The sequence below is a fragment of the Budorcas taxicolor genome, chromosome 17, assembly GCF_023091745.1.
Source record: "Budorcas taxicolor isolate Tak-1 chromosome 17, Takin1.1, whole genome shotgun sequence".
In the NCBI taxonomy this organism is placed as follows: domain Eukaryota; kingdom Metazoa; phylum Chordata; class Mammalia; order Artiodactyla; family Bovidae; genus Budorcas; species Budorcas taxicolor.
The window spans coordinates 53,941,964-53,966,034 of NC_068926.1; the positions used below are offsets into that span (position 1 = coordinate 53,941,964).

The following is a 24,071-nucleotide window of genomic DNA, read 5'->3' on the forward strand; positions in this document are numbered from 1 at the left end:
TCATTCATTTTATGGTTAAGTAATATTCTATTGTGTTTAAATATTATACATCTTCTTTATCCATTTATCCATCAATGGACCCTACACACAATATTGTATCTAAACCTCAAGCCAAGCCTCTGAGTTAGGTTTATTATCCCCATTTGACAGCTGATGAACCCAAAGTCACTCATGCAAGGCTCAGTTCAGTTCAGTCACTCAGTCGTGTCTGACTCTTTGTGATCCCATGGACTGCAGCACACCAGGCCTCCCTGTCCATCACCAACTCCCAGAGTTTACTCAAACTCATGTCCATTGAATCGGTGATGCCATCCAACCATCTCATCCTCTGTTGTCCCCGTCTCCTCTGGCCTTGAATTTTTCCCAGCATCAGGGTCTTTTCAAATGAGTCAGTTCTTCGCATTAGAGAGCTGGTAACTAGCAAAGCTGTGATTTCAGTTAGGTCTGACTGACTCCAAAGTCACTGCTTTCAACCACAATGTTCACAGTAAGCAAATGTTTCATTGTGGTATTTACCTGTACTCCAGGAATATATAGCTCTATTGGCAAGTCAGAAGGCAGGAGTGAAAAGTAAAGACTAAAGAAGACACAGTGGGAACTTCCCTGGTGGTTCAGTGGCTAAAACTCTGTGCTTCCAATGCAGGGGGCCTGAGTTCAATGCCTGGTCAGGGAACTAGATCTCACATGCTACAACTAAAGATCCCAAGTGCCACAAATCAGACCTGGTGCAGCCAAATAACTAACTAAAAATATAAAAGAAAAAGAAGACATGGTTGCTGAGCATCAAGTAAGTGGTCCAGTCCTTGCTGTAGGAACTAAGAAAGGGGAGAAGTAAAGGAGGGCCTGGGTCACAGCATTTCAGGAAATTCTTCCAGACAGAAGTGGGTCTTTGATTTGAATTTAGATTTGAATGGACATACATTTCTCACATAACTAGCTTTTTACTTTACATAGCTGTCCCTGGTGGCTCAACAGGAAAGAATCCACCTGCAATGTGGGAGAACTGGGTTCGATGCCTGGGTTGGGAAGATCCCCTGGAGGAGGGCATGGCAACCCACTCCAGCATTCTTGCCTGGAGAATTTCCATGGACAGAGGAGCCTGGTGGGCTACAGTCCATGGGGTTGCATTGAGTTGAGTTGCAACCTTGGGGTTGCAAAGAGTTAGACACGACTGAGTGACTACCACACACACAGATATATCTGTGTTTGCCTGTATTAGCTCCAATGTTCTACTAAAATACAGACACTTGAGTAACACAATGTAAACACAGAATTGCAAACACAAATTGTAAACATATTTTAACAAGCAACAGGGAAAGATCAATATTTATTTCGGTTTCTTCAAAGCAGGAGTTGCTAGACTATTGCCCAGGGGCTGAATCTGCCATGCCACCTATTTTTATATGTCCCTCTAGCTAACAATGGTTTATACATTTTTAAATAGTTGAAGAAAAATCAAAACAATAATATTTTGTGTCATTGAGAATTAAATGAAATTCAACTTTCAGTGTTTGTAAATAAAGTTTTATTCAAACACAGCCATGCCCATTCACTTGCTTTTGTTTATGGCTGCCAGAATGTGAAGAGTTTAGTTACAAAAGAGACCATAGAGCCTGCAAAGCCTAAAATATTTACTACGTGGTCCTTTACAGAAAAAGTTTGGTGACCCCTGCCATAGAGTCAGACATGTTCAAAATGCTCCCCATCAATCCCCCAAAATATTTTTTCAGACAATAGAAAATATAGAAAAATAACAGAACCATGCATCTGCCATTCAGAATTGACTGTTAATTTTGCCATATGCTTCAAATTCATTTATAAGTAAAAGGCATGACACCTTACCAGGGCTTCCCTGGTAGCTCAGGTGGTAAAGAATCCACCTGCAATGCAGGAGACCTGGGTTTGATCCCTGGGTTGGGAAGATCCCCTGGAGAAGTGATAGGCTACCCATTCCAGTATTCTTGGGCTTCCCTGGTGACTCAGCTGGTGAAGAATCCGCCTGCAATGGGGAAGACCTGGGTTGGAACCCTGGGTTGGAAAGATCCCCTGGAGAAGGGAACAGCTACCCACTCCAGTATTCTGACCTGGGTGGCAAAGTCAGACAGGACTGAGTGACTTTCACTTTCACATGACACTTTACAACATTCCTTATGGCTCCCATGTCTATTCTCTCTCCTTGCCTCCTTATCTTAGTGGCAAACTGTCATTTGCATGCATCCCCTTTGCCTTTTTTCTTTTTTTGCTTTTATTCATTTATTTAATTGGAGGATAATTACTTTACAAAATTGTGAGGGTTTTTTGCCATGTATCAACATGAGTCGCCCACAGGTATACATATGTCCCCTCCCCTTTGCCTTTTAAAACACTTGAATGAAAAAATAAAACAATGAAAAAACCACTTGTATGTTGGGAATGTGTCTTTGAACAACAAAGACTGTGTTCTGCAACCTGCTTTTTCACTCAGCATTTTGTTTTGAGCTCTCCGCCGTCTGTACAAATAGATACGAGACATTCAGTTGAACTATTGCATCATATCCCATCAAGTGGCTATATAACACGTTTCATTGATCCATTCTCCCGATAAACATTTAGGGCAGTTGTTCCCAGGTTTTTATTCTTACCAACGAACGCTGGCATATTGAATAACACCAGAATGGGCGGTCATCTTAGTGGAACGCTCTGAATTGCTTGTGAGCGCTTCTGCTGCGTGAAAATGCCAGAGGAACTAAACTGAAAGGGACATCGAACCTTTAATTTGGACCTTGACTCAGGACTGAGTTTTGCAACCATCCAAGGACAGGCGGCGTCAGGCAGCCCTTGTGAGGTCTTAAGCCCCTCCCCGGAGCGCTGTCACCCAGCTGGGAGACTAAACACTCTCCAAGGGTTCCAGCGAAGTCAGGCGCCAAAGGGGTAAAATGTTTGGGAAGAATATGATGTATGTCACAAAAAGCATCTCAAGTAGTCTTTGGGAAAGCCAGAACTTCATTGGGTTTCCTGTAGTTCGGTACATTCAGGTGGAGTGGCGGTGGGAAAGGAACACAGTCCCCAGCCTTTAGCGGGGGCCCCCCCGAGCAGCGGTCTCTGGGGAGGCGGGGACGGAAGGGGGTCCCCCGAACGAGTGCTGACCCGAAATCCAGGCCACATCCACCGCCGGGCGCCTGGGGTAGGGGTAGCAGCCGGGGACGTAAGCCGAGCCTCGAGGCGGGGCCGCGGGTGACTCGCAGGTTTGGGGAAGTTTCCGTGGCTCAGCCACCGCCCCGCAGTCCCCGCGTTTGACTAAACGAAGCGAGCTCAGCCGGCACGTCCGGCCTGCGCGAAGTGCCGCGGTCGCGGCGGGGAGAAGACGGGCAGGTGACGCCGCGGGCGGAGGCAAAGTTGCAGCGCTGTCTCCCGCGCTCCCGCGCCCCGGCAGGTCTCTGCCCTCCTCGCGGGTCCGCAACCTCTCCTGACCCCGCTCCAGGCCCTGCCTCACTTCCCTCTCCTCCGCCTCCTCCCCTGTCTTCTCCCTGCCCTCAGCCTCGCCGCTACTTTTCGTCTCCTCAGGCTCCCGCCTCCTTCCCCTCCTCGGCGCGCGGCCGAGCCCTCGGGGGCGCGCGGCGGGCGCGGCTGGCTTCGCGCCGGGGTTTCCAGAGGCCGCAGCCAATCTCTGCGCAGCCCGCGGCCGCGTCGCGCCCGAGCCGGGACCCGCCGGCTCCTCCCTCCCCGCCCCCCGCGCGCCCGCCAGGGCCGCGGAGAGGAGCGCGCGGCCGCGCCGAGCCGAGCGGAGCCGAGCGGGGGACGCAGAGCGCGGGAGGCGGCGGCGGCGGCAGCGTGGAGCCCAGGTGAGCCGGCGGGAGCTGGGCCGCGGGCGGGGGACACGGCCGCCGCAGCCCCGGCGGGCGCCCTCTTCCTCTCAGGGTGCAGGACCACGGCCCGGATTGCAGACAAAGCCCTGAGGCCGACCCCGGGTTCCCGAAGCCGAGGGGACCCCACGTGCGCCGCCCCACGCCCCGCCACGTGGGGACGCGGCCCCCGGCGCCCCTTCGGCGCCCCGAAGACGCAGGGGGCCTGGGGGTGGCCGCCTCGGCTGGGCCGCGCCCGGCCCAGGGTGGCAGGGGCGGTCCCGGAGTTTGGAACCGTTGTCACCGGCGGTCGGGGCAGTTAAGGATTTCGGAGGTGGCCTAGGCCCACCCCCTCGCGTTTGACAGGTGGCGAAAGCCGGGGCGCGCAGGCGGAGAGGGCTGACAGACTTTGAGCGGCCCATCCCCGCTCCCTTCTTGTCTCGAGGGGGTGCACACCGGCGCCGCGGTGGGTTGGACATCTGGCGGCGGGACCCTGGACCGGCTGCTGTGGGACCCGGGACCCCTCAGCCTCTCCTCTGTTGGCCCTCTCTGCCCCCGCCCCCTTCTCTCAGCCGGAACCTCACAGGCTCGGTCTTTTTTTGACCTAAATTCACCTCGGGGCCGCTGCATTCTGTGAACGCTGGGAGGTGCCTTCGCCGGTACCCTCCACCTGACTCTTGGGGACGCGGGGATACAGGGCCCGGTCCCCGCTCAGCTTTGGTCTCGGTGCCTGGGCTGCCCGCCGCGCGCCCCCCCCCCCCGCCGCCCCGCCCGACGCCCGGTTCCAGCCTTGCGCTTTTCCTGGCTTCCCCACCCCCTGCACTGCCCAGTTTGGGAAGCGGGGTGTTTTCACAGCTCTGCCAGCGGCCCTGCTGCTCTCACTTGGCGCTGAAGAGGTGGCGCCGAAGCCCCTCCTATCTCCTTGCTAAGGTTGGGGCAGAGGGATGATGCCTGCGGGGCCGGGGATCTCGGTGCCCGCAGTAAGAGGGGCACGCTGGCCCGGGGTGGGTCGCGCAGTGCCCTCCTCCTTAGGGACAACTTTTACCTTCCTCAGTGTGGAAGTTCCCACAGCCCTAGAGATAGAAACTTCTGTGCGTTAGAGCTTTGCTGTCATTTACCACCCCCCTCAGGTGGCTCTGCCCCCAGGGGAGAGAGCAGTAGATAGCTGTGTCCCCACAGAGTCCCTTGTTCCTAGGAGGAGGCAGAGGCAGCAACACGGGGAGGGCTTTGCGGGAGTTACCTCCCCGCCCCCTGCACCCCACCTCCCCAAAGCGCCTCACAAAAACATTCAACTTAAGAACAAACTGTGCATGCTTCCTGGTGGGTCCTGGAACTTCTTTCCGTACCGCGGGTCCTAAACCCTTCCTGTATAGAGAGCAGCCTTTTGTAGGGAGAGGGCACAGCCTGTTTTTGTGATAAAAAGTAATGCCCATCATTTGATGGGCCCCTAACTTGGATAATGACTTCCCTGGTGGCTCAGACGGTAAGGCATCTGTCTACAATGCGGGAGACCTGGGTTTGATCCCTAGGTTGGGAAGAGTCCCTGGAGAAGGAAATGGCAACCCACTCCAGTACTCTTGCCTAGAAGAGGAGCCTGCTGTCCATGGGGTCGCAAAGAGTCAGACACGACTGAGCGACTTCACTTCACTTAACTTGGATAATAATAATAGTGTTCACAACCAGCATTTATGGAGTTCTTACTATGTGTTAGATGGGCTTCCCAGATGGCTCAGTAGTAAAGAATCTGTCTGGCAAAGCAGGTTCAATCCCTGGGTTGGGAGGATCCCCTGGAGGAGGAAATGGCAACCTGCTCCAGTATTCTTGCCTGGAAAATTCCATGGGCTACAGTCCATGGGGTCACAAAGAGTCAGACATGACTGATTGACTGAGAGCATGTGTTACATACTATACTGTGTGTTGCAGGCATTATCCCATTTATTGCCTACCAAAATCTTGTAGGGTGGGGATTTTTATCTCCATTGTAGTAGAGATGAGGAAACTGAGGCTAAAAACAATTCTGCAGGAGTTAGGCCGTTTGCTAAGAGTTAGCTAGCAAGGAGTTAGCCCATTTTATAGAAAGGCTCAGGGAGGCTAAGTAACTTGCCCAGGGTCACACAGCCAACCCAGGTTGTGGTCCTAAAGCCTGTGCACTTTACCACCTGTTCTAGAACAGAGGCCTTTGCAAGGCTGCCCTAGGCTTCTTGAGGAACCCAGAAATGTTTGCTAAAACAGCCTGAGGTGCCACGGTGGTGATGCTGATCGACTTGGGCTTGTGTTTGTTTCCAGGTTGTTAATGGGCTGGTAGACAAGTATGTTCACTAATAACTATGCAGTAGTTCTCATCAGAGGTGTTTCCACCTTCCTGGTGAGCATTTGGAGAAGTGTGGGGGTGACTTTTGGTTGTCAAAAGGAAGCTGAGCACTCCTGACTTCTGGTAGACAGAAGCTGGGGATGCCAGATATCCTGCAGGCAGGCCAGATTCACAGCAGGCGTGAAGAACTGCCCTGCCGTAAATCGCTAAGAGTGCTCCTGCTGAGATATACCGGGAGGAATAAGTGCTGTGCGAATGAGGAAGCAGAGGGCAGTGGGGTTTCTGGAGAAATCCCTTCTGGCAGGAGTGAATACAAGAGGCTTCCTGAAGGAGGTGTCATTCGTGCTGAACTTTGAAGGATGGGCTGAAAAGTGGAGATTGGATAGGAGGAGGGGAGGGGAGTAGGATGGAATGACGTAACAGAGGGAACTTTCTGGAGTAACCTGGAATCCTCTTCTTGAGAACTGCTTCCCAGATGGGCTGGTTGGTGGGGAAGCGCCTGTCTCAGGAGGAAGGGATGGGCGGGTGGGGCAGGCCAAGCCTGTTTTCAAGGCTTTTTGGCTGAGATTTTAACGTGGGCCACAGAGTTGCCGTGACTGCATCATGAACCCATTTCATGGATGGGCTTGGAGAGGCTGAGTAGCTCGTTCAGGATCATGGTGGTTGTGGGAAGCGTATGGTTCTCGTTTCCTGATGCCGGGGATTGTGGGCAAATGCTATTTCAGATTTTCCTTTGGGTCAGAGGGCCTTGTTTTGCTATTTTGCACAGATGTTTTGCTTTTGCCAGTAGCTCCTCCCCTTTGGGCTGGGCCAGATAACCCAGATGCGGGCTCCACTGCGCTGCAGCAGCCTTCAGCCTCACTTCTGTGCCTTCCTAACTGGAAAGTTGAGGAAATCGCCAATTCCCTTTGGGAACTGACTTTTCTCCCTTCAGGCTGTGCTTGTTATATACTGACCTGTTAGGAATGTAGGACCTATTGTGTCTGGCTTTCAATGAACATAATATTTTCAAGGTTGACCCTTGTTGTAGAATATATCAGTGCTTCCTTTCTATGACTGAATAATCTGTGTATGGATACAACATATTTTGTTTATCCATTCATCTGTTGACTGACACTTGTATTGTTTCTGCCATAAGAGCTTCTTCTTTTCTTTTTAAAATTTTAATTAATTAATTTACTTATTTTTGGCTGGACTGGGTCCTCATTGCTGCACTTGGGCTTTCTCTCATTGCGGTGAGCAGGGGCTATTCTCTAGTTGGGGTGTGTGGGCTTCTCACTGCGGTGGCTTCTCTTATTGTAGAGCATGGGCTCAAGAGCTTGGGCTCAAGAGCTCCGGCTCAGAAGTTGTGGCTTAGTTGCCCTGTGGCATGTAGAGTCTTCCTGGATTATTGGTAGGTGGATTCCCATCAACTGGATCACCAGGGAAGCCCCATAAGAGCTTCTTAAGGTCTTTGTACTTTCTTAAGCTTCTTAAACTTTGTACTTTTCTTTGCCTCCGCAGCCCCCAACTAATAAACTTCTGGGTACAAGACATTACTTTGTCACTCTGTTTGCTGGGAGAAAGTGATGGAACAAAGGTTCTCAGAAATCAGCTGGAGACTAGCTTCCTGGAACAAGGAAACTCCCTTACTTTTCAAAACTCTCTCACGTCACCTCCTAGCTCCAGTCTAAGCCCATCACTTCCCAGGTCAGCTCACAGTGTCATTTACAGGGAGAGCCTGGATTTTATTCAGTTTCCTTCATTTCAGTCATGATTTGTTAAGTGCAGGTTCCTGTGTGATTTTATTGGTATATATTTTGTGAGATCCTTTTCCAGGTAAGGAAATCCACAGAGTAGAGAAAGCCTCACCAGACAGATGGTCCTGGCAACCCTGTGGCCAGGTGTGGAGTCAGCTCAGGTCCTGATAGCTTTGCCAGGAAAGCCCACCAAGAACATGGAAATAGAGTGATGTGATCAATGAGCTGGGAGGAAGCCCAGAGAATTCCATCCCCTCAACTCCTCCTATATGATGGCTGGGAAAATTGGAGCACAGAGAAGAAGGGAGAACGTAGTGTTTTTAGAGAGAGCATTGCTTATGGGCCATGTTGTATGCTGGGCATTTTTCTAGAAGATTGACTCTACAGCTACCCTCTAGCTAGGTTGCTGCAGCTCCATTTTACAGGTGAGAAAATCAAGGCCCAAGTCCCCTGAGACCTGTATAGTTTCCTGACATGCCTTCTCATCCTGAGCACTCATGTCTCCCTTGGCCTCCTTATGCTGCCAAATGATGCCAATGTTCTCATGGAGTGGAATCAACCTTCCCCGGGAGATTATGGTGTGGAAATGATTTCCAAATGGTTGTGCTCTCAAAAAAAAAAAAAAAAGATTTTGAATGGTTACTTTTTTCTTCCTTCTCTGATTGGATCCCTTCCTTGATAAAACCAAAAAGAAGGGCATATTTAAAAGGAGCGCTGTTTGACTTCACAGAAAAGACCTCTGGCATTCCCTGCTGCGGGGTGCTAGTGACCAAAACGGGAAAGGAATTATTTTAGCTGCCAGTGTTTTCAGTTTCAGTCGTGTGTGTAGTGTTGCTGCTGAATTTTTCTTGTCAATTATGAAACATTTGAAGGATGGGTAAAAAAGTGGATAGAGGAAAAAAACATTTCGTTGTTGACTGGCTCATGGTTTTTGAAGGCTGGAAGGAGGCCCAGGGGCAGAAATAAGGCAGAGCAGGGCGCTGATGATCTTTCACTGAACCCACACTTTTGGGAGGGGCTGGCGACAAGCTCCGTCCTGGGAACCAAGGGATGCTGGGACTTGATCCTTGTCCCTAAGGAGTGCCTGAGTGAGCGGTCTGGAACTGTTGAGGATCAGTTTGGAAAAGATGAACAATTCTAGCATTTTTCCTTTTTGAAAAGGAAAGAAGAAAGAAAATAGGAAGAGTCTGTTGTGCCCCTACCCTCCTCACCCCCAGAAAGCTGCTGAGCAACTATTTTTATGTTGTCCATCTTTATCCCTGTTGGCTTCTGTAAATAGTTGAGAGATGGTGGTTGCAGAGATAAAAATGCTAATTCCAACCTGGAGAGGAGACATTGAAAGTCTCCCAAGGAAATGGGGAGGGAGGCCAAGGTCTTTCCCCTCTGCCCCTCTTGCTTGGGCATGGGGTAGGAAGTAAGTGTGGGGGGGTGGAAAGTGAGTGGGGGTGGGAAGTGAGTGGGGGTGGTGGGAAGTGAGTGTGGGGGGGTGGGAAGTGAGTTGGGGGGGGTGGGGAAGGCACACAGTGGGAGGTGCCTGAGATAAGCCTCTGTTGGAGAAGTTTAACTGGGGAACCAGTGGTTTGGTGGGGGGGCAGGGTGTGGAGGAAAGGACACCTCCTTTGTGAGTTTTTAAAACCGCTTCGGGATTTTGCCATTAAGGCCTCTGTCAGAGATTTTATTTAGATTTTTTCACAGACAGTTCTACTGCCGTCTGGGTCCAAGTGTGGGCAACATGATTGGAACCCCAGAGCCAGCTTCCAGCCCTTCTTTGCCCCTGGCTGGCACTGCTTTGTGCTGGAAGCTGGGAAGGAAGGAAGCTAGATTTAGCATCACCTCCAAACAGCAGGAAAGAGGAAGGGAGAAGGGCTGTCAGTGGGCGAGGCCCGGATGCCTGTAAATTCCCAGTTGGCCCCTTCCCTCTGATTTGTCAGGTTGCAGAATGTTAGAGTCAAGTCTTTTTCTTTTCGTTACAAATTGAACTTTCAATTGTTTCCCACTTCTTCCTTGTTGTTTAGTCATGTCCGGCTCTTTTTGGGACCCCATGAACTGCAGGACTTCTTCCTTAGGTTCAGTAAAAGACTGGGAGGGATTCAGTGGGAGAAGAGGAAGTAAGATGATTCCTACCTCACTTTTCTAGATACCCCCAACATCCACACCCACACTTACCCATTCATTCGTGCTCCTCAAGGCAAGGACCATCTGCACACACCTGGCCTTAGGTACCTGGCATGAGATGGGGGATGCTCTCTCTCTCTGCGATACTTCATTATTGACCTAACAGTAGCTGTCTAGGAACTCTTAAGACAGTGGAGGTTCTTACTCCACCAGCATCCAGGGCAGAAGGGGACACTGCAGGGGTCAGGGGTCATACCCTAGCCTAGCCTGGGACCTGCTGGGCTGCCTAGGAGAGGTCATCTCACCTCCCTGGGTCTCAACCACTACTTTTGAAGCCCTAGTGTGTTGATTATGAAAGCTGTGAGAGTATGTGCAAAATTCTTGACATAGATAAACAAGGATGTGAAATTATAGGCACATTCTGCTTTTAATTTTGTAAAAAGTGATGCATATGGATAAGAATTAGAAGGGAAGATGGAAAGAGTTAAGTTAGCATGGTGTAATTAGAAAAAAAATTATCTTAATATAAATTAAAGGGGCTTGAACTTGATAGCCACTGAAGTGCTTTCTTGGCAATAGCTTCTATTTAGGGAGCATTTGCTGTGTGCAGGGACCTGTGTGGTGGTAGGTGAGGTAGGCATTGTTATCCTCAAGGTCACCAGCTAAGAAGAAGGGCTGTGCCCTTGATCACAGATGCTCCCCCCTCTCTGGGAGCCTTTGATTTCACACCTGTACTTTCCCAAATCACTGTGTGATTTGGTACAAGCTACTCAGATTCTGTGTTTCAGTTTTCCTTATCTGTGAGATAAGCATGATAATAGTACCTAACACATAAGGTTGTTGTGATGATTAAATGAGATGATACATGTACCATGTATCACGGTGCAGTGCCTGCCACTCGGCCAGCACTAAAGACTGCTGCTGCTAAGTCATGTCCGACCCTGTGCGACCCCAGAGACGGCCGCCCACCGGGCTCCCCCATCCCTGGGATTCTTCAGGCAAGAACACTGGAGTGGGTTGCCATTTCCTTCTCCAGTGCATGAAAGTGAAAAGTGAAAGTGAAGTCGCTCAGTCGTGTCCAACTCCCAGCGACCCCATTGACTGCAGCCCACCAGGCTCCTCTGTCCATGGGATTTGCCAGGCAAGAGTGCTGGAGTGGGGTGCTAGTTATCACTATTATTGCATCTACAACTACTATGGCTGCTGCTATAGTGATGTCATTAAAAAAATTTTTTTTAATTGGAAGAAAATTGCTTTACCATGTTGTGTTGGTATCTGCCTACAACAACGTGAATCAGCCTTAATTCTGTATATATCCCCTCCCTCTTGAGTTTCCCTACCCTCTCCCCTTCCCACCCCTCTAGGTCATCACAGACTGGCAGGCTGAGCTCCCTCCGTTATATAGCTCCCTCTGTTATATGTCAATGCCACTTTCTCAACTTGCTGATTCTTGTGTTAAAAATACTAGTCAGTTTCTTCCGTTCATTCCACCCTGTTGATAAGCCCTTTCCTTGCCTGTTTTTGATTTTTTTTTCATGTTAAAATTAAAAAAAATTGAAAAGCAATTTGAAAATGCTGGTGTCTGCCAAACTGTCAATGTGAAGGCTGTCAGGGGTTTCAGCTGCTTGGCAGTTTGGCCCGGTTGGGAGCCTTAAAGTGTAGGGAACTGATCATCTGTCAGGGAGCTTAATGGAGAAGCTTTTCTCTCAATCAACTCTGTATCATTTATCTGTTAGGACTTTGGGTTGTAAATATCAGAAAACCAACTGCAAACTAGCTTATGCAATAAATGGGAATTTACTGGCTCATGTAGAGTAGAAACTCCTGGGGATACATGGGGTTCAGGCAGGGCTGGATCCAGGTGCCACACAGTGTCTCCAACTTTAATTCTTTTTTGTCTCTCTCCTCTCTCTCTCAGCTTCATTCTAATGAAGGGTTCTGTCAAGCCCCTGGTAACTCTAGAAGTATATCTTCACTGCTCTGTGTTCCACAGAAAGAGACATTCTTAATACTTCCACAGAATCCTAGAATAAGACTTTAGTAGACTGACTTGGGTCACACGTCCACTCTTGAAACAATCCCTTGAATAGAGCAATTGATGCCCAGTTGACCAGACTTGAGTCATAGTGGAGCCCCGAAAGCTGACAGCACAGCCAGCTCCACGGAGTCCTCTTTGACCCAGAAGGATCGGTTCCAGACGTGAATCAGGCTGCTGTTATCATACTAAAGGAACTTGGATGGATTCAAGGCCAGCTAAAGAAAGCGTCTGACCTTCTGAGTGGTCTTGGGATGAATAAAATAAACAGTGACCTCTGGCCAGTATTTATTGAGTGCTGGCAGTGTTCTAGAAAGTTCTTGGTCCTGGAGTCCAATAAACAAGAAAGGGAAAGGCAACGCCCTCACAAGTTAAGTCGCACTGATATCTCTGTGCCCATGCACATCTTCCCAAGCAGTGTAAGACACCGCACCTTCACATTCTCGCTTCTCACACAGGTTGGAGTGTCAAGGAGCCAGAGGAATGGGCTTAGATATCCCTCTTTGATAGAGATTTTGGCTCAGCCTGGACTTCCTTTTGGACACAATATGTGGACATTGCAAGGCTGTACCTGCATTTTTAGCCCCTTTCTGAAAAACTCAACCAGTTTTAGCCCTGCTTGGAACACTGCGTAACTTTGGACAAATCAATAAATCTGTCTGAGCCTTCCTTTTCTCATTGGTGAAATGAAATGGTTGGAATAGGTGATCACTGATGCATGCCCTTTATAGCACTAAGGTCCAATGCATCTCAGAGTAGGGCCTGTAGCGGTGGGATAGGTGATGAGAGGTGGAAAAGGAGGAGGATGTGTAACATGGCACTCAGCCTGTCCTTGGCGTTGGGAAGCCAAGGGGGAGCAGTGAGGACTGTGGCATGCAAGCCAGTGTGTCTACTGTCCACAGGTACAGGGAGTTGTTGCCAGGAAAGAATTCAGGCCCAGTGCTATCAGTGTTCAGTTTTTCAAGAGACTGGACATTTTGATTTTTTATCTGAAATCTCCTGGCTCTGAAATGTTGGCATCTCATTCAAATAGTTTTAAAGACAGTGTAGGCCAAGCAAAATACATTGGGTGGCCAGCCATCACATGAGAGGGACTTTTGGCTCCAGGGACTGTGATGGGGATGGAGTCTGTTCACTCCAAAGCCAGCACTATGGGAATTCCCTGGTGGTCCAGTGGTTAGGACTCTGTGCTTTCACTGCTCAGGGCCCTGGTTCAATCCCTGGTCGGGGCACTAAGATCCTGCAAGCTGTGCAGCGCAGCCAAAAATAAATAAATAACTAATAGATTAAAGAAAGAAAAGAAAAAGCCAGCACCATCCCTCATGTCCTCTGTCAAGGAAGGACCCTTGTCTCTGGGGGAAACGATCAGTTTCAATGCCTCCAAAGTAAAGACTATACAAGGAGAGGCAGTTTTAAGAGTCTGTGTCACTGAGTCTGATAAAGACTGCTTGGCTGGGCCAAGGCCCAGAATCTGGAATATTCCAGCTGATGTCAAGTCTCAGCGTTGCATCAGCTGCTACAGCTGAGCCTCCCAGGTCTCCCACTTAAGTTCTGGGAGACACCCTCTGCATCGTGGCCTATGGGGCAGCAGGCTTGTGTGGTTGGGTGGGGAGCGGTGTTAGTTTGCTAGGATTGCCATGACAGAGTGCCACAGACTGGGCAGCTTCAACAACAGAAATGCATTATCTCACAGTCCTGGAGGCCGGAAGCCCAAGAGGCCGTAAGTTCCAGAGGCTGGAGGTCCCAGAGGCCAGAAGGCCCAGATGGAGGTGTTATAGGGCTGGTTCTTCCCAGGGCTGTTCCTTGTCTCTCTTCTGATGTCTGGTGGCTGTTGGCAGTCTCGAGTGTTCCTTGACTTGTAGGTGCAGGAGCCCAGGCTCTGCCTTCCCATTCTCATGGCATTCTCCATGTCGTGTGGGTCTGTCCAGATTTCCCCCTTTTCTTAAGGATGCCAGTCATATTGCATTAGGATTCTGGCGTACCTTTTTTGGGGGACACAATTCCATAACCCATAACAGGTGCCGAGGGGGGCCTCTGTGGCTTTGCCTGGGCCACCCCGCCTGCTCCCATCAGCTTCCCATGAAGTTCTTGTGCTCTGGCCCCTCCAGCTGCCCACTGTCCCTCGGCCCCATTCAGCTCCAGGGGTCTTCTTTCTGCTCCCTCCCCTCTCCCACCTCTTTCCTGGTGCAGAGCTTTCTCAGAAGCACTTTCCTCCTCCTGGAACAAGTTGTTGCCGCCTTAGTACATACTCACCATGTTGGTCTCAGCTGAAACGTAACTGCCCCAAGTGAGGCCTCTCTTGACCCAGACCCTCCCACTCAGACTGCCCTCCTCCCTGGGTCGCTGTGTTGTTCTCTTTGATATCCTGGTTTTCTCCTCCAGTTTGTGCTTATAGAGTCACTTGTGCACCTGCTTTTCAGAAATTACATATATTCTGTTTATCTGGCATATAGTAGGTCCCCAGTAGTTACTTGTTGAAGGAAGGAATGGATGAATGAATTTCCTTTTGGACTTCCCTAGCCTCAGTTTCCCCAGGTGAGAGAGGATGTGGCTGGCCAAGCCTGTTATCCCAGGGAGGACATCGTCTCTGGCCTTGGCAGCATCCGCACAGCTATTTTGGGCCCCTCTGTTGTCCCAGAGTGTCTGCTGGGACCTCTGGGGAGCCTGCAGAGGACCCTGTGACGTGGGTCAGGGCATATCTCTGGCTCGTTCGCTGGCTACTTGCTGTGCTGAGGCTCCTGTGGTGGTGGCTTGGCACTTGGTAAGCAGGGCAGGTTGGAAACTGCCCCCAGGAAACGGGAGCAGTCCTGTTTCCTGGAGGCCGGTGCACTTGGCTTCCTGGCAGAGGAAGGAGTGTTCCCTTCATCCTGGCCTGGAGCCCGGTCCATCTGCTCCAGGAAGGTTCTGGTCCTCCATTTGAGCCACCTGTGAGGGGGAGGGAGTCAAGGGAGGGGTTGCCAGCCAAGGGCGGTAGGGAGGCTTCAGGGCCTGGGGAAGGACCCACGGATTGGGCATGAGGCTCGAAGAGGGGACTTTTCAAATTTTCTCAAACCTCAGCTCTCCCACCCTGCCCCCCCAAAATCGAATGCTTAGCTGTCCCTCTCTTGCAGAGGGCCTGTGAGGATTAAATGATAACCTAGACAGAGCCTTAACCATGATTGGTAAAGAAGTGCTCAGTTGGATATAGCTGTTATAATGCAAACCATTGTCTTTTGTGTGATTCCACCCCCCCACCCTCCACCCCCAGTGTTGATAACTTTCGTCAGCTGCTTTAAAGGCTGTGACCTCAGAGGATATGTGACCTTAAAACTAATCAGACTCGGCTTAGACTCTATGGGGTCAGTGGTGCTGAATGGCCAAAGGCCTTGCCTACCAGCCTCGCTGCAGACCCAGTGAGTGGCCTCCAAGTGGCCTTGAGGCACTGAGGTTTGTGTCCCTTGGGGCTCTTTCTTGAGACCTGGACACACCTGCCCCTCCAGCACAGGGGTCCCCACTTCCATCCCAACCGCTGCTCCTGCCCCAGCAGGTGCATTTTTTCCCCCTCCTTTCTCCTCCAGGCCTCGAGAGCCAAGGCACAGGCCAGACACTAGCTTGTCATGGGGACTGATTAAAAGCAGCCTTGCCAGGAGTGGATGGCTTGGTGTCCTTGGCCTGGAGTGGCGATCGATAAGCAATTGTTTTCCCGTTGGCAAGAAAAAAAAATTCTCCATTAACTTTCTCAGGTGCTGCCAGACTAGTTTTCTTTTCAGGAACTCTGCAGCCGTGTCAGAAGTGGCCCTGGGAAGGAGGACGGGCCTGTGGAGGGGAGGCAGGCCCTCGATGCCAAGGCTACAGAACACACACAGGAGGAAGAACATTCTGGAACACAGCCTGGCAGGTTGTGGGCATTCAGTAGGTTTTTGTTGGAAGAGGAGGTTTTTGAGCACTTTAAGCATGGACCAAACATGAATATTGAGTTCTTAGCTCAGTTAATCCTCATGACTCTTGGGTGAGTGCCCGTTTTATAGATAAGAAAACCAAGGCTGCAACCCCAGGCCGTCAAACTTCAGGGGCTCTGCTTTTCCACTCCTGGGAAATAAAGATGATAAAAAGGATATGTAAAGTAACAGCAACTGGGACTATGGAGAACACTGAACTCAGGCTGTGTTCTTTCACTGAAGAGAAAGCCAAGACAGGGGAACCATTTAATGATTTTTTTCCTCAGATACAGCCAGAGTAGGACACAGGGTTAGGAGACAGGGTTAACTGTTCCCTCCTCCAACTGCTCCTGCAGTCAGGCCTGATCATCCTAATTCCTCTTGTGGTTACAGTTAACTTTCTTTTAAAAATTCATTTCTGAATAGTTACTGTTTGCATACTTACTTTTATAGGAGTAAATGTAAATATAGTGAAAATTTGGTCCCTCCCACCCTGGCCCCCAGCCCGACTTCTGCAAACCAGTTGTCTTCTCTTGAGGCCACTGTTTTCATTTTCTTGTGTATCTTTTCAGAAATATGCTGTGCATACTCGATTATGTACGGATGTATGGTCCTTTCTCCCTGTGCCAACAGCAGCATGCTAGTGCCTTGTTTTTTTCCATGTAACAGCATGTCCTGGAGCTAACTCATATTAGGATGTACAGAGTCACCTCTTTTAAAATAAATGCATGATTTTCTCCTGGGCTACATTAGCTCATTTTATTTACTCAGTCCACCATGGATAGTCATTTCAAACCACACTACCAACAGAATCTTGTACGTATATCATTTTTTATGTGTGAGATTGCCTATAGGCTAAATACTCAGGTACAGAATTGCTAAGTCAAAGGTATGTGCATTTGGAATTTTATTAGATAATGGTGAATTTCCCTTCATAAGGATGCTACTAATTCATTTGTTGTTGTTCAGTCGCTCAGTCATGTCTGACTCTTTGTGACCTCATGGATTGCAGCACGCCAGGTTTCCCCATCCTTTACCATCTTCCGGAGCTTGTTCAAACTCATGTCTGTTGAGTCAGTGATTCCATCCAACTATCTCATCCTCTGCTGCTGCTTTCTTCTTTTGCCTTCAGTCTTTTGCAGCATCAGGGTCTTTTCCAAAGAGTCGATTCTTCACATCAGATGGCCAAAGTATTGGAGCTTCAGTTTTAGTATCAGTCCTTCCAATGAATATTCAGGGTTGATTGCCTCTAGGATTGATCATCCTCTCCATGAAAATAGTGCAGTTACTGTATTTTTTGTCTTTGCCAATCTGATAGTTGGAAAAAAGGTATTTTTTTTTGTAGTTTTATTATTACTTTCTTAATTTTGGTAAAATATATATAACATAAAATTTACCATTTTAACCGCTTTCAGATGTGCAATTCAGTGGTCCTGTTTACATTCAGAATGTTGTGCAGCCATCACTGCTAATCCATTTCCTGAACTTTTTCTTCACCCCAAACAGAAACTCTGTGCCTCTTAAGCAATGACTCCCTGTTTCCCTCTCCCCTAGTCTCTGGTAACCTCTATTCTAAACTCCCTGTCTCTCTGAATTTGCCTGTTATCTAAGTGAAGTCATACAGTATTTGGCTTTTTAAATGTTTGGTTTGTTTCACTTAGCATGTTTCCAAGGCTCATCCATGTTATAGCACGTGTCAGAATGTTATTCCTTTTTATAGCTGAATGATATTTTATTGTCTAAACAAACCACATTCTGTTTATCCATTCTTCCACTGATAGACCCTTGAGATGTTTCTCGCTTTTGGCTATTGTGAATAATGCTGCCATGAACATGTGTGTATAAGTTTCTGTTTGAATCCTTGCTTTCAAGTTTTTAGGGTGTGTGTGTGTATATATATATATATATGGAATTCCTAAGTCCAATGATAATCCTACATTTAACTTTTTGATGACCCACCAGACCATTTCCTTGTGGTTTATTTGTTTTGGGCTGTGTGGTGAGCAGGGGCTACTCTCTAGTTGCATTGCTGAGGCTTCTCATTTTGGTGGCTTCTCTTGTTGCAGAGCACGGGCTCCAGGGCACACAGGCTTCAGTGGCTGTGGCTCGTGGGCTCTGGAGCGCAGGCTTAGTAGTTGCGATGCATGGACTTAGTTGCCCCACAGCATGTGGAATCTTCCTGGACCAGGGATCGAACCCGTGTCCCCTGCATTGCAAGGCAGACTCTTAAGCACTGGACCACCAGGGAAACTCTCCCTGTAGTTTGAATTTGTACTTCTCTTATTGTAACTGAGGCTGAGCATCTTGTCACATGATTGGGTACTTTGTCATTCCTTTACATGGAACTCTGTGGGTTCATAAATCATGCCATGTCTGGGCTAGGATGCTGTTTTTATTTCCTTAATGCCGTTCCCAGTGGTCTTTCCCTGCTCCTCAAGGGACCCCCATCTGCCCAGTCATGGTCCAGATTGCATACATAGACATTATTCCATAAATACTTCTCAGAGGACTGTCCCAAGAGGGCAGGTTGCATTTCTCTGGCCCTCAACCAGGCCCTCCAGGAAGCACTGGCTTTCTGCTCCCATCAGTACTTTCTTCTCCACGACCCCCCACCACTGTCACCCAGTGTCTTAAAGAGATATCATTATATTCATTCATAAAGTATTTCTCCTCAGTCCTCACTGTTTTCCTGGCACCTTCGTGATACGGGTGATCAGTGTGGAGCTACCATCTGTGGATGTACTTCCTGAATTCCAGTGGTACCTGTGACATTTGTCCAGCAGAATTTGTCAAACATACGAACCAAAGGTTAATATTCTGTCCCAGAGACAGAAGGAATTGACAGTCTGAGGGAGTGTCAATCTTTTTTTTTCTTTTCCTAAATTCATGTAACATAAAATTAACTTTTAAAAAAACGTATAATTCAGGGACTTCCCTGGTAGTCTAGTGGCTAAGACTCTGCTCTCCCAATGCAGGGGGCCTGGGTTCGATCCCTGGTCAGGGAACTAGATCCCGCATGCTGCAACAAAGACCTGCTGCAGCCACATAAATAATTAAATAAATATTCAAATAAAAATAGTTTTAAAAAATGTACAATTCAGTGGCATTTAGTCCATTCGCAGTGTTGGGCAACCATCACCTCTGTCTAGGTTCAAAATATTTTCATCACCCCGAAAGGAGACCCCATACCCACTGGCAGTCACTCCCTATTTCCCCCAACACCTCCCCACTCCCAGGCAGCCACTAATCTGCTCCCTGTCTGTATGGATTTGCCTGTTCTGAAAACTTCATATAAATAGGATCATGCACATGTGATCTTTTGTGTCAGGCACTTTTCCCTTAGCATCATGTTTTTGAGGTTCACGGAGGTTGTAGCCTGTGTCGGTTCCTTTTTAGTCATATTCCATTGTGTAGACAGACCACATTTTGCTTATCCATTCATCTGTCAGTGGATGTGTGGGTTGGTTTTTTCCCTTTTGGCTGTTGTGAGTAAAGCTATTTGGGTATATACCTAGGAGCAGAATTGTTTGGTCATATGGTAATTCTCTGTTTAATCTTTTGAGGAACCACCAAGTTATTTGATATTAACTTTTTTTTTTTTAATCTCATGTTTGCCTTTCATCTTGCAGGTACTAGTTGGGGGCTGAACTAGGGGAACATTAGATCATAGGTATGTGGAGCCTGACTCTTCACACAACACAAATCACCCAGGCTCACATACTCTCTGAGTGCCTGTTCTTCCTCTGGTATGACCCGTGACCCCTTATTCCTCAGTTGAGAATCGCTGGCCTGAAATCAGGCCAGGTGACTGGACTCCCGTGTGCATGGTCTTCACATTAGGAGACCTGGACAAATCCGTCTCCCTCTCTTGAACCACAGTCTCCCCATTTACAAAATGAGGTTATAATGGCAAACCAACAACGTAGAGTGCCTGTGAAATTATCCTGATATGTGGAAGATATTTTATAAACTGTAAAGTGCTATCTGAATCTTTGCTGTTATGAAATGATGCGGCCTAGAGGTCACCATGCAAAACTGTTTCATTTCACCTGCCCAACATTTTAAAATATTTAAAATAACTGCTGATTTAAACAAACAAACAAAAAAAGAGATCTCATTTAACATCCTGGCTTTAGATCTTCTTTTGAAAAAAAAAAAAGAGGTGAGGAGGTAACCAGACAATTCTAGGCTCCAGTCCTTGCTTAACAACAATTGGCTTGAAGTAGAAGTAGCTGCCACCTCTGTAGGGGTGTGGGTGCTCAGTTTGGGGGTTTTCTCATACTTAGTTTCTACAGGAATTGAATTTGGGATTCTTGTTTTGTGTGAGGAGGAGCTTTTAAAATAAGGAAATGTGAAACTACAAGGGCCTATGGTATAGTACAGGGAAGTAGATTCAGTATTCTTTGATAAGTCATAGGGCTTCCCAGGTGGTAAAGAACCCGCATGTCAATGCAGGAGACACAGGTTTGATCCCTGGGTCAAGAAGATACCCTGGAGGAGATTATGGCAACCCACTTAAGTATTCTTGCTTGGAAAATTCTCTGGACCTGGCGGGCTGTAGTCCATGGGGGTATCAAAGAGTCAGACACAACCAAAGTGACTTAACATGCATGATAGATCATAATGGAAAAGAATATAAAAAAGAATGTATACAATATATAACTGAATCACTTTTGCTGTACAGCAGTAACTAATGTAATTGCTGTGTAAATCAACTATATATTAAAAAAAAAAGGATACAGTGAGGAAAAGTAGCCTAAGCTCTTGTATATAGACTCAGAAGATATATGATCACACAGTTTTTTAAGCTTTTTTTTTTTTCAAGGACGTCAACTCAAAGCAGGAATGAAGTATGGGCCTGGGCCAGCAGGAGAGACCCCTCTTGGCTAGCCGTGCCACCCAGGGTGGGGGCAGCTGACCCTTCTTCTTCCTGCAGGTGGCGCTGTTGCTGGATGGGAGTGCCCTGGCGCGTCTGCGTTGCATGAGGTCCCCACATGCACCATGTCATCATGCGTCTCTAGTCAGCCCAGCAGCGACAGGGCTGCTCCCCAGGATGAGCTGGGGGGCGGGGGCGGCAGCAGCAGCAGCGAAGGACAGAAGCCCTGTGAGGCCCTGCGGGGCCTCTCCTCCCTGAGCATTCGCCTGGGCATGGAGTCCTTCATCGTGGTCACGGAGTGCGAGCCGGCCTGTGCTGTGGACCACGGCCTGACCGGGGACCGGCCCCTGGAGGCCCATGGCGGAGAGATCACCCTTGACGCCTCGGGGTCTCAGGCCCGGCCCCACCTCTCCAGTCGCAAGCTCTCTCTGCAGGAGCGGTCCCTGCTGGATGCCAATGGGCGCTGCGTCTACCCGGCGCTGCCCCACTCACCAGTGGGCTCCCCGCAGTCCTCGCCGCGGCTGCCCCGGCGGCCCACGGTGGAGTCGCACCACGTCTCCATCACTGGGATGCAGGTGCGTGAGCGGCGACCCCTGGTGCCCTACCCTGCACCCAGAATGTCTCTACCTTGGAGCTGGGGTCCCCCAGAAGGATCCTGGTGCAACCAGTTGATTGGAAAGGCTACCCTAGGAAACCCGGAGAGATGTCAATAAAACATATATGATGGAGCCAGTTACCACTGTGGACAACTGGGGCCCCGCCTCTGGGCAGCCATGTGGGACAGTGTAGTACATGAGCCCCAGACTTATTCCACCTGAGGGCAAAGGAGCTGGGCCTTTTACACCAGCTGCTGGCAGTCCCTGGACCCAGAGCATCTCTCGGTCAGAGAGAGCCTCTAGCAAAGAGACCCTCACGATGGCAGTTAGAAGTTGTGCCAGGGACTCTGAAATGGGGCTTACGGGTCAGTGAGAGTCCTTGGCACTGTGAGTGCACTTCTCCCATGATTTTTACCATAAACTTCTGGGAGGTAGGTTGAAACTCAGATCCCCAGCTGGTTCACAGGGCCTGATCCACCCCTACCCCACCTCCTGCCCCAACTCCTGCCTTTGTACTGCCAACTCAGGGTTCCAGCCTTACCCACTTCTTTGTCTTCCTCAGATGTCCAAGCTCATTCGCTCCCTTAGGCCTTTACCTTCTTGTACCCTCTGTTTGAAACCCCTCCCTCCTGCAAATCTCTTCAAGGTCATCTCCATCTGGCTTCCAAATCTCAACTCAGATGTCAGCTCCTTGGAAAGACCTCTCAGATACCCCTTCTAAGCAGCCTTCAGCCCCTCTCTGTCCTGTTGACTGTCTTTCATAGCACTTGTCACCATCTGATTATCTGTGTGTCTGTTAAGTTGTTTATTGCCTGTCCCCCTGCCACCCCCAGCTAGGATGTTAGGAACAGTCCTGTTCACCACAGGGTCCCTAGCACCTGGCATAGTGCCTGGTGCCTGGTGGCTCAAAAATATTTGTTGAAGGAAGGAATAAATTTAACTGGGAGAAGGCTGGAAATCCAGAATGACATTCTAAAGGAGCTGATATTTAACTACCTTCTGAGGGCTAGGTAGAATTTTCTCAGTTGGAGATGGGTACACACTGAGAGTTCACTGCCGGGGAGTGAGCACAGCATGAGCAAAGACCCCAAGGGAGAAGGCCATTTTTAAATTGTTATTGTTTCATTTCCTAGTTTATTAACTAGCCACAGGCCACCTAGGTGGCAGAGGTAGTCTCATTCCTCTAATATTTTAGTTTTAGAAGTATGATTACCATAATCTAGCTAAGTACCAGCTATGTACACCAACATATTTCTTTTCCATAGAATTCAGGATAGGTTGGGGATTCAGTTAGTGAGAGTGTGGGCCCCAAAGGAGAACACTGTGGCAACAAGGCTGGAGGGAGAATTTCAGTTTATATCAACTTAGAGAAACAAATCTCCCAACAACAGTGGCTTTAACACAATAAGCCTTATTTATCATGTAAAATAAATGCATAGGGTTAGGCATTGGGTATTGGTGAGATGGTTCTGTTGTTGCTTTGGTCCTTAAAACCTCACAATGTCGAGATGGCTGCTGTGGCTCAAGCCTTCACAGCTCCATTCCAGGCAAGAAGAATGAACAGGGAAGGGAGGCAAAAGCTGTCTGCCTCCTGAGTCAGTCCTATTTCCTGGAAACTCTACCCAGCAATTTTGCCCGTCTCACATTAGCCAGAACATAGTGACATGGCCACCTTAGGTATAAGAGAAGCTGGAAAATGCAGTTTTCCAGCCTGGAATGTTGCCACTGTGTTCCAGTTATAAAGAAGAAAGGAGAGACTGGTATTTGGTAGGCAACTAGTCATCTCTGCCAAGGTCAGAGCTTTCAAGGGTCTGAAGGCCAGACCATGAAGTCAGGACTTGACCCTGGAAACAGCAGACAGCTGGGCTGATGTGGTCAGAGTGGATTCTGAAAGATGAATTCAGCAGTATGTGGGGGTTGGATTCGAAGGCAGTGAGACCCCCTAAGACAGTTCTGCAGGGCCCCACCTCCCTTCTGCCCGTCACATCCCTTCAGGACTCGGGGGAATGAAACAGTACTGGAGAGAAACATGAAACAAACTAAAAAGCCCACCAGTGAGGGGAGAGCTCTGTGGGCCTGGCCTGGCCAGGTCAAAGATACAGATCTGACATGGAACTACCTCCAGTCAAAGGAAGTTGAGAACTGATTTAGTGTGACACTGTTTAGGCCTCCCCTAACCCCATCCCAAAACAGTACTCTGTATTTTCTGCAGGTGCATGTATGTGTGCATGTACACAGAAAAAGACCTGGAAGTTTATACATCTAACTGATACCAAGGTTCGGGGAGAGGGATAGAATTGGGGCTTGGGAGGGGGTTCAAGGGCAAGTTGGGCCTCTGTAACACTTGATGGTTTGCTTTCTATCATGTTTGTCTTCCCAGTTTCCTATATCACGTAACATTTTCCGCCTAACTCTATTGAGGTATAATTGAAGTGAGATAAACTGCACATATTTCAGATGTGCAGTATGGTCAGTTCTGATGTATGTATACATCTGTAAAACCATCACCCCTATTAAGATCCCAGACCTTTCCAGCACACCCAGCAATGCATCCCTCCCCCACTTCCCCTTTCCCAGGTACCCACTGACTTGCTTTTGATTAGCTTTCAAGATCTGGAATTTTATATATGTGGAATCATTTAGTATGTACTCTCTTTTTTT

General features: G+C 48.8%; 1 protein-coding gene and 1 non-coding gene across 5 annotated transcripts in view; both read left to right on the forward strand.

Annotated features, from left to right (window-relative positions):
* The first annotated feature begins 3,736 nt into the window (after positions 1–3,736).
* Positions 3,737–24,071, forward strand: part of CAMKK2 (calcium/calmodulin dependent protein kinase kinase 2) — a 50,981-nt gene continuing 30,646 nt past the window's right edge. For all 4 annotated transcript variants that reach the window (XM_052655094.1, XM_052655096.1, XM_052655095.1 and 1 more), the window contains exons 1-2: positions 3,737–3,821; positions 20,875–21,389. In XM_052655094.1, coding sequence (XP_052511054.1) covers positions 20,940–21,389 — 450 coding nt within the window. In that variant the 5' untranslated portion in view covers positions 3,737–3,821; positions 20,875–20,939. The remainder of the gene's footprint in view (positions 3,822–20,874; positions 21,390–24,071) is intronic.
* TRNAG-CCC (transfer RNA glycine (anticodon CCC)) lies at positions 18,871–18,943 on the forward strand. Its single transcript has one exon. It is a non-coding gene; the product is annotated as a tRNA-Gly (tRNA).